The sequence below is a fragment of the Raphanus sativus genome, chromosome 2 (genome assembly GCF_000801105.2).
Source record: "Raphanus sativus cultivar WK10039 chromosome 2, ASM80110v3, whole genome shotgun sequence".
In the NCBI taxonomy this organism is placed as follows: Eukaryota; Viridiplantae; Streptophyta; class Magnoliopsida; order Brassicales; family Brassicaceae; genus Raphanus; species Raphanus sativus.
The window spans coordinates 584,282-595,174 of record NC_079512.1 but is presented as its reverse complement, the minus strand read 5'-3'; the positions used below and the strand labels follow the sequence as shown (position 1 = coordinate 595,174).

Sequence of the window (10,893 nt, the reverse complement as noted above, 5' to 3'; positions counted from 1 at the left end):
CAGAATTCTCGGTAGGTTTATAAAGATATTACACTCAAATATGAAACACGCTGAACATCAAACGGTTCGGACCGGTTACAATATCATTCACTAAAGAAAAAAAAAAATTGATGAAGCTTAATGTTCAGCAACTAAGGCTAGTCTTTCAAAGCTTGGTCACTCTGCTCTTGTGCATCCATTGTATCACAAAGACTTGACCCTTTAGTCTCAGGAAGAAGCAAAGTGAATAACCCGAGACCCGACACTACAACCCCGAAAACCGCAAAGGAGATGGAGGGCACATTTCTTCCAACAGAAGCAATGATAGGACAACTAGCACCTCCAAGTACAAGGGATTGTCTAAGCATCGTTGTCGCGAAGTTCCTCACGCATGTAGGGAACATCTCAATCATATAAACTGCCATCAAGTTAAACCCGATCCTCGCGCAGAAGAAAGAACCTAGTTCTAGTGCAAAAGCAATGTTTGTTCTACCAAAAGAGGTCATGGCGAAACAGAGCACACCTAATGCTCCTCCGAGTAAGCAGTTCACAAGAACAGAGCTTCTTCTGTTGAATTTCTCTAGCAATATTGGTGTGATAACAAAGGTAGGTAACTCCACCAATGCGTTAAGTGCTTCGCTTAGATAGATGTTCACTTTTATGTCTCTAACCGCTAAGGGAACTCCATAATACATCATTCCTAACCCAAACATTATGATCATCACGACCACGATTCTTCGAAAAGCCCATTTTCTGATGAACAAGTCTTTGATGGAGCTGCTTGGTGGTTGTTCTTTTGAATGTAACCTAGAAGATACTGATTCCAAGTAACCTCTGTTTGTAGGTGAAAGTCTTTTGAGCACTTCAATGGCTTCTTCGTTCTTGCCTTGCACATGAAGCCAACGAGGAGACTCTAAGGCAAAGAAGTAGATGAAAACACTGTGGATAGTTGCTGGAACGGATGTGCATAGATAAAGAACTCTCCAAGAAGCGTGTCTAACAAGGTAGGCTATTCCAGACAGAGACATGAACCCTAGCACAAACAGGGTAAAAGGTATCATAGTAGCTCTAGGTCTCCATTTGGTGGAAACTCGTTCGCTTATCAGATTGATTGCGTAAGTCCCGGTCTGTGAACGCGCGAATCCGATAATGAATTTCAAGAAAGCGTAAGTCCATATGCTAGTGGAGAAGAAGATTGAGATTCCAGTGAGTGACATTGCAAGAGTGGAGAGGAAAAGAAGTTTCTTGCGTCCCAAGAAACTGTCTGGTATCAAAGCCATGAACACGCCACCAACGATAGAACCCATGTAGAAAGAAGACGTAGGTAGACCTCTCAGGAAGGAGCTCGAGCACTCGAGTTCGAACTCTGAAATGGCGGATTTACCCTTGAATCCACCGTCCCATTCCCAGGCTGACCGAGGAAGTTCGCAGATGTCCGTGGTCGAGGGATTGCAGATCGTGTGGTCGAGGCAGTGCCACGTCTGGTATGCATCTGTGAAGACCGTGATGAATATCTGTTGCGAGTCGAAGGATAAGGCAAGACCGACGATAATGATCTGTAAGAATTGTGGGAAGCTGAAACCAGACAAGCTCTGTTCGAAGATCTTGTCGAAACTCGAAGATGGAGAAGTACCTTCGTCTTCGATATGGGTTAATAGTGGTGCTGATGGATCCGCCATTGTTGCACACTTCAGGTGACTTCTCTCTCTCTCTCTCTCTCTCTCACAGGTTGTGAGAATTATTATGACAATGAGACTCGAAATCTCGAAGCTGGTTGCATAATGTATATTGTTTGTTTATCAATAAATATTCAAACCTTGCACAAAATGTGTGGTTGAGGACTCGAAAGATTGTGATCTTAAATCACACTGATTGGATTTGTATGTATGTTGTCTGACCAATAATTCAAGCATATGTACATATTTGCTTATGTAAGTCCATACGTAAACATATCACCAATGTGTGACAAAAGAAAAAAGCATATCACCAATGATGTATACGTGTGAATGAACTCATATATGGGCCGCTAAGTGAAAGCCCAGGAAAAAGCTAGCTCAAATTTCAATTGAAATCACTCCTTTGGTTCATAACATGTTCTGCTTCCACTTGTTGCTGGAGAATGGGCCAACTCTCTTAAGTCTTGACATCTCGCCAAGAAGTTATTATGGAAAAGAGAAATAGCAAATAAAGAAAATGACTATCAAAGTGAATGGTGAAGATAAATATGTTGGAAAGAATCAAGAGATTTGATTTGCCTACATATGTTATCACAGTGTATATTTTCCGGTATATCTCTTTCAAATTCCAGAGTTAAATGTGATTGAAATGGAGTAGTGGAAAGATAGATGATTTATCAGAAATTGATTTTTGATATCGTATGAGTGAGACCAAAGCATGAAAAATGTCATATGTGGTGATTATAGGGTCAATAAACAAATTTCTCGAGACTTAGAAAAATTAACGGATAGAACGTCAGACGGGATGGGCCCATGGACCGAGCAAGCAGGCGTGGAATGCTCATTAGCCGTGAGCGGTCAGAAACGTTACAAGTGGTGTCAGAGCTGGTTAGTCATCTCGGTTCCGATCCGAGAAGCGTCTTGAGACCTGTCATGGGTGCAGCGAAGACGTTGTGTTCTTTAAACGGGGGTGAATTGTACATCCCAAGTTATGAAAAGGTTTAAAAGAATTTATTTTACTATCTATGTCATCAAAGTGGACTTACCTTTTTCAATACACGTCCGTTTGGAACTCTACAGTAAATGTACTTTGAACTGGAGTAGTGAAATGATGCGTAACCTATCGGAATTTGCGATATCATATAATTGAGGCCAAAAAACAGAAAAAAATCATATAGTAATTGTAGAGTCACTAAACAAAACTCTTGAATCTTGGAAAAATTAACGGACTGGCTATCGGACGGGATGAGATCCACAACCGAGAGAGCGGTCGTGGAAGCCCATTAACCGTGGTCGGAGGCGTCATAAAATCTTTGGTCAACTCTCCTAAGTCTTGACTTATAAGGTTAGTTCATCTACCGTCCACCACCATTCTCACTAGTGACCAGACCACCTTGGTGTTGAAACACGACCGGATATACTAGGATGAACATTTGGTTTTTTTATTAAATTTTAAATAGTTAAATATACATAGGTTTGGTGGTCTGTAAATTAAGTGTTTATAGTTTGTGTTGAAATGAAATGCATATCCAAACACGAGTTATATTATATTACGTTATTTATTTAATATTTACTGGGGTTCTATTGTCTTTTTAATTTTTATAATACAACATATATCCTCCTTTAGAAAAAAGGGAGGAGAAAATGGAATCCAAGGTCGAGATTTTACGTAATGAGGTGCCTACAGATGATTGTTATTTAACTTGCATGGAAGAATGTGCATAGACCATCCATGAGACCGTTACCTTTATTACTTTTATTTATTTATTATGAGTACTTTAGTTTGCTTAACAACCATAATAATTACCATATGATATGCGTACAAACATTAACTTTTTTACTAATGGTATTATTTATTTAAAATTGTGATAGAGAAGTAAAGCTACGATCACATGCACGTTTAGGCATGTGAAACGCGAAAAAGAAGCTCAGTGAGATGGATAAATATTAAAAGCACTGAATACTTGTAATTTAACTTATGGTTGGAAAAAAAAATTATGTTGGAACTTGGAATTGTGCTGAATATTCATTGTACATGCTCATTTGTGATCCATGTTTTATACTCCCTCCGTTTCATATTATTTATCGTTCTAATCTTATACACACAGATTAAGAAAACATTTAATTTTATATATTTACAACATAAAAACACTATTACCAATACACCTAACCATATATCAATCAATAGAAAAATAGAGTAGAGAATATTGTCAATAAATTTTGCATTGAAAACCGAAAACGACACTTATTTTGAAACAAAAATTTTACTCTAAAGTGACAAATAATTTGAAACGGAGAGATTATCAGGCATAGGCATATTAGTCCGTAACTAGCTGAAGAAGTATTATGCGGTCTGAATTTTTAGTGATCAAATTAGTTGTAAGTATTGTTGCTTTTAGACAAAAAATGAAAAATTGAATAAAAGTTTTTAGTCAAAAAAAAAACTAGCTGAAGAACCGAATGAACCGAAAATGGTACAGGCTCAAATACTATGTAAATGATCTGAAGGATGATATATTTATAGAACCCAACCAAAAACAAACCGAAAAATGAATAAAATACTTATAAATATTATATTTAGTTTAAAACAATAAATATTTCAAAAACAATTATACTATTTATAAACTGAATTACCAAAAAATTAAACTAACCAAATATTTTAATAGAATATTAAAAAGATTATCTGAAATATCCAATTTAACTGAACCCCCCCCCCATTGATATTTTAACTTGAAAAACTTGAATTATTCTCATTTTAATTGAATTAACCGGAAAACTAAAACTGAACTGGAATCGAATTAAATGAATTATATCGAAATATTAATGACTTTCAATAGTGTTACCCGAAATGATGATAGAAATGACCAAATCAAATCTAAATTGAATTTCCTAAATAACATATTTTATAATTTTAGAGCCATGAAATAAAAAATAAAAATAAAAATATATTGTTTTGCAACAAACTTGCTATTCTATTAAAATACATTGATATCTGGAATACCCATGCCTATTTTATATACTGCATATATAGAACCATAACTACTAATTCAATGCTAAAAACACTATATACTACTTTAAGAAAAAAAATGTTTCATTTTAATTGATTTTTCAAATTTATATGTAAAAAGTAAATGTATTTTGATGTTTTGAGCATTTGTATTCTGCAATCTGAATTTTTAGTGGTCAAATTAGCTGTAATTATTGTTGCTTTTAGACAAAGAAAAAAATTGAATACAAATTTAAAATTATTTAATCGGCGGACAAAAACCTTAAACCCCAGTTATTTGATACCGAGGGAATATTATATTAGGTCTTCAGATATATACATACATAATCATTCGTTACAGTTAATTATAGCGTTGATATGGTACGATATTCAGAAACAATAATCAAACGAAATTATTTGATAGTTCATTTTATTTTTATTGAATTCACCATGGCATTTCCTGATCGTATAAATCCATATATTGAAAATTTCAAAAGGTCATGTTATCACTCGACTAAAAAAAATAAAATAGTTGTATTAATTTGTTGTACATACAAAAAAAAAATCTATCTGGAAGAAATGCATTGATAGAGTATAGTACAATATAAAATGTCTGGATTACCAACGTTGAATTGACCTAGTGGTAAAGAGATTACAGCTGTAACTTCTGCCACCCGGGTTTAACTCACGGTGGGAATGACTATTTACAATGCTTGTTTTCCCAGCAAAGAGGTGAAATCACCTTTTTAACTTAACATTTTATCAAAAAAAAAAGTCTGGATTAGTTAATGAGATCCAAAGTGATTTGCTTAATCTAATTAAATAGGTTTCACAAATAGTAGTAACAGAGGAACGTAATGAGATCCAAAGTGATTTGCTTAATCTAATTAAATAGGTTTCACAAATAGTAGTAACAGAGGAACGTAATTAGAGGGAGGTGTGGGGCTAGGTAAAAGGAGAAGAGAAGCTTCCTCGAGAAGTGCACACATGGGAGTGCGTTTATATCTCTATCTGTATATGCTTCTCCTTCAATCCTCCTCTTTTTGCCTTTTGTTTTCTCAGCTTTTAAAGAGAGAAGAGACTGAGAGAGCTTTCTCTTTTAGATGCCAGTGATGACCAGATCTTTATATTTTTCTATCTCTATCAAAGCTACTCAGTATATATAATAGTACATAATGAGGTAATTTGAATTTGTTGTGACTAATTAGATGCATATATCGAGTAGTTAAACAAAAGTCATTCGCTATCAAGGAAAAACTTTTGATTTACAAACACTTAAACTAATTAAAAGTTTAGAATTAAGACCGAATGTACTAATATTTGAACTAATTAGTGGTCATATGAAGCAAAAAAAAAAGAAGAAAGAAAAGAATAAAGAACAAAGATAACTACGGAAGGAAAGATAGATACTCAGTGTCGGTTAATCTCTTATGACAAGTTCTTTTATTATCTTTCTTTTGGAAAGTATGTTGTAGCTATCAATCTCTACACATACAAACTTACTTACTTACACGTATGAACAGAGCCGTGCTTATGGTGTTATCAAAAAGGCATTTGCCTTAGGCCTCCTCAAAAATAAATAAAATTTAGGGCCCCAAAATACAAAAATCGTTTATGGTATAGTGGTTACAATGTTCTTCTAGTTAGTTTCATGTACTTTAGTTCGATCCTCATCTTTGTTTTCATTAAAATTTTCATTTCTAGCAACCTTTCTATTTTGGTATATTATAGCTTCTTTCAATTTAAAGTTTATGTTTTTCCACAAATTTTTTTCTATGATTTAGATTTATTTTTAAATTTATAAAAAAAATTGTGAATACAGAAAAATAACATTTATATAAGAGATTTTATCTATGTTTTATTACAAAGTATGTGTTATAAAACTTTAAACTATTAATATTGTATTAAAATTTATAAACAAAATTATTCTTTAAACTTCGCCTTAGGCCTCCCAAAGTGCTCGCACGGCACTGCGTATGAATCAAGTGACTATATACATTTGAATCAAAGTTTACAGCTTTTCTTGCTGTTTGCATGTGGATTTCCCAAAACCCTAAAACCCTTTTGCTTTGATGGGGATCATCATCATTATAACTGGCTCTGTCCTTCCTTTTATTATTTACTCATTAGTCTTTTTTACCATAAACTTTAATTTTAAGTTTGTTTTGAATTTTAGTTTCCCGATGCAGATATTCCCATTTTAGTGTAATCATATATAAGCATCAAAGTACAAACTAACTTGAGATAGAAATAACTAACTCATGGAAAAGCAAAGGGCCCTTCAAAAGCTTTAAAATATCGTAGATGCCTTGAAACATGAGCGACCTTGTATTCTCTAGAACCCATAAATGTTCAATATTTGTCCTACAAATGTTACGTTCCTGCATGAGATATACATACCGGTTAAGGCATATTACATGTAATATACATATACACTGGTTAAAATAAATCTCTATATATGTTCTTCAAAAAAAAAGTCTCTATATATTCTAAAAACATAGAGCTCTATATATGTATATATCTTTAGCATACATATTTGAAAAATTGCAATGCCTCTGATTTAATGGCAAGCCTAAAAAAGATTGTCAGTTATGAAAAAATATACTCTCTCTCTCTTTCTAAAAGATCCATGTTATAGAATTTTCACACATTTTAATAAAACATATTAAAACTTAGCTATAAATGCATAATTTCTGTAATTTTATATTTCCTATATTTTTAAACCAATAAGACTTCACAAAATGTAATTAATGTTTTCAAACTTCCCAATTTTTCATTATTAGTTGACAAATATTACATTGAAAATATGAAAAATGTATTTTTTAAAACAATTTTTTTCTCTAAAACATGGATCTTTTAGAAACGGAGAAAATATATAATAAGAAATTGTTATTGAACTTAAAAACTTGAATTATTCGCCTTTAAAATTGAACTAAATGAAATACTGAAACTGAACCGGAATCGATTGTGACAAAAAAAACTGGAATCGAATTAGACCTGAAATTATATCGGATATTAATTAGTTCTCAATTTTGATATCCGGAATGGAAACAAAAATAACCAATTTTCTCGAAAAAAAAGACTGTTAGTAATGAAAATTATACAAAATTTAAAAATTAAATCGAATATTTATTTTTAAAATAGCAAAGAACTGCTATCAGACATCTATCTTATTAAAACAGAAACATTCTGTTGGACCTAACATTTATTTTGTAAATTTTTAAATTAAATACACCTTTATACTTTATAGTTAAACCTACATTAAATCACTAATGTTTCTTTCTTTATACTACTATCCATGTTTCCAAACAATATACTTATTTCTTTATACTACTATCAATGTTTCCAAACAATATATTTTTTATACTACTATTAATGTTTCCAAACAATACAATAATTAATCTTATTTATTTTATATCTATCATTTTCTCTTTAAAATTTTGTAGAAATGTCATAATTTCATAAATTGCAAAATAATGAACTTTAAAATTTGGATTATAAGATTACAAAATTATGAAACTATTACAATTTAAATCCAATTAGATTACATATCGGTCATCCATCAGTTCAATCGGTTAGTCTCAGTTTTTAATGATTTTTTTTATATGAATATTTTAGAAACCTAAATTGAATTGTCAGATCTCCAGATTAATCGGTATAGTCACAATCAGGTTGAATTTAAAAACACTGATTTAAATGCAAAAATATTTTAAATACACACTCTTTAAAAATTACCAAAATATTTGTTAAATTATTAGTGAAATTTTTCATCGTAAAATATTCCGTGCTTCCAAAGCGCGGGTCAAAGTCTAGTATAATATTAAAATAGTTACACCAACGACACACAGGATAAAAATTTGGATTACAAAAAAAAATCATATAATAATTTGACTACATTTTAACAATGTTGAGATCAATTTTCAAAAAGTTGACTGGGTAAAATAATGAATAAGTACATAATAGATCCTAAATATTATAACAATAACAATGATTTATATATAGTTTCGATACACTTACAACACCAGCAAAACTAATCCAGTAAACATAACAATCTTTGCATGTTTTTGTTTTTCTCACCTCTAAACCCTAAGTCCAGCTCATAAAGAACAAAATATATCTCGTTCTCACGTTCTCATGCATCACACAAATTAGAGTAAATTACTGTATCACTCAAATGGTGAGTTCCTTCCTTGTATTAACCCACCATTAGGGTTCATCATAGGGCTCAATGGTGATCTCCGAGGCGATGACCTTTCCAATAATTTCCCACAGTTATTTCCTTCATCACCTGATAAACCCGGTTTCCTATCGTAAATTTCTGACAGAGAATCCAAATCCGTGGAGACATGTGTAGCCATTTGTATCTGAATCCGATGCTCATCATCGATCGGTTCGTGATCTTGATTAGACCACATTAAGAGTTCTTTCCTTACATCGTTACCAAAACTAGGGTTTGGTCGCTTCTTCCCCAAGTAAATGTTGGTGTCTGCAGCATTGTTGGTCGTGTAATGATTCTGATCTATGTTCTGATGATGGAAGTTATGATGGTCAAGGACTTGATCGGTTGTGTTCCCGTAGATGTTTAGGTCCTGAAATGGAGGGAAACTAAGAGGGTGTGGACCCACAGCTGCGGAAAGACTGGAGCTTCCCAAGTTGCCCTTGAACGCTCCACCGGAGGCGGCTGCCATGTTCTCACCGGCTAGGGTTTGGCAAGCTCTCTCCAATATAGATTGCATGTACTTTCCTTGTGCTTCAATCCTCATCTGCAAATGTCTCTGCACCTAAAAACATTTAAACGCAATATATATTATATATACGCCAGGATTATTTTTGTGAGTTAAATACCATAAAATATAAATCAATTACCTCTAGCTGTTCGTGCAACCTTCTCTGAACTTCCATTTGCATCCTGATCAGATAAAAGAAGTGTAAGTTGCTGCTAATTTAAAATGAAATTAAAGTAGGTAAAATTAAATAGAGGAGAGGATATACTCATTCATGTTGCGACTCATCATGCCAGAAGAAGAAGCTACGTTGCGCTGAATATCCATGGCAGAAGCTACATGGTAACATTTTTTTTGTTGAGATAAGATGAACCAAAATATATATAAACATAAATATAAAACATATATATACACATTTACGTGTAATTTTTAGACCTTAATAAATCTAGAAAAGAAGAGCGGTCACCTCTTGAACCTTCCTTTGTCGAGTGATCTCCGTACTCCTTGTGCGGCTGCTTTCCAAGCCTAAATTTCTGCACCCATAGACCAGATGAATTTTTATATTATTAAGTGAAAAGAAATCAAAGACAAATTCAAAGATAAAATTCAAAGCAAGGAAGAAAAGAAAACCCTAAATTATATTTATATGTGTATACATACCTGAAGATGGCTCTTTAGGTGGTAAAGAGTAAGACCCTTCACACCCATAACTCTCATAATCGTTTTTGGAGTCGCTTCTGTAAATAAAAAAATGATCAACAACTTATTTATTCAATTCCTTTATTTGTTAAATCGATCAAGATAATATATAGGTGTGCATACTGTCGGGGCCGCCGAGCTGAGCGACGGCATCAACGAAACGCTCGTGGAGTTCGACGGTCCAACGCAAACGTGGTTTAGGGTCGGTGGTGAGGACGAGGCCTGAATCGCCTTGAACGCACATAGCTCTGTTCTCATATGAACCATTCATACTTGAAGGTTTCTTAGCATGGAACATTCTCTCTCTCTATGACTCTCTCTCTCTCTCTCTCTCTCTCTCTCTAACAGAGGGATTCAAGGAAACGAATGTGATGCAAAAATGTGAGAGAATACGATGCGTTTTTGAAGAGATCAGATGACGGCTTTTTTGCTCTCTCTCTCTCAGTCTTTTTATTTTTGTCTGTGGATTAAATAAATTAAATATTTGGTTATAAATATACTATAGTTAATATTGTTTCATCGTTAAGTGAGGAAGAGAACTAAAGTTTGAGACTAGTAATAGTTCAAAAAAAAAAGGTTTGAGACTAGTATACGCAGACGTTCCTTTGTGAAAAGATACAGGGGCTCTTTTTAATTGTTTTGTTTAGACCTCTCAGCTTGAATACCTTTGAATTACTTTTAATATAAAAATGTATGTGAGGGACTATACGTATACATGAAGTAATTCATGTCTGTCTCAAAACTACTTTGAAACAATTATCAAATAAATTAATATTATAGAAAACTGTACACCCAATATATATATTTACTGATTTTTTTTTTTGAAAAA

At 33.1% G+C, this 10,893-nt stretch overlaps 2 protein-coding genes across 2 annotated transcripts; both read right to left on the bottom strand.

Annotated features, from left to right (window-relative positions):
- Positions 1 to 5: 5 nt before the first annotated feature.
- LOC108829631 (organic cation/carnitine transporter 5) lies at positions 6 to 1,796 on the bottom strand. Its single transcript, XM_018603250.2, has one exon. It carries the CDS (start codon positions 1,656 to 1,658, stop codon positions 138 to 140), a length of 1,521 nt encoding a protein of 506 aa, XP_018458752.1. The 5' UTR covers positions 1,659 to 1,796; the 3' UTR covers positions 6 to 137.
- Positions 1,797 to 8,614: 6,818 nt separating this feature from the next.
- On the bottom strand, positions 8,615 to 10,442 carry LOC108826268 (myb family transcription factor APL). Its single transcript, XM_018599657.2, has 6 exons — positions 10,188 to 10,442; positions 10,026 to 10,102; positions 9,832 to 9,898; positions 9,634 to 9,700; positions 9,508 to 9,550; positions 8,615 to 9,422 (listed from the first exon to the last, which is right to left on the bottom strand). The coding sequence occupies exons 1-6, from the start codon at positions 10,360 to 10,362 to the stop codon at positions 8,808 to 8,810; spliced, it is 1,044 nt and encodes a 347-aa protein (XP_018455159.2). The 5' UTR covers positions 10,363 to 10,442; the 3' UTR covers positions 8,615 to 8,807.
- Between the last annotated feature and the right edge of the window lie 451 nt (positions 10,443 to 10,893).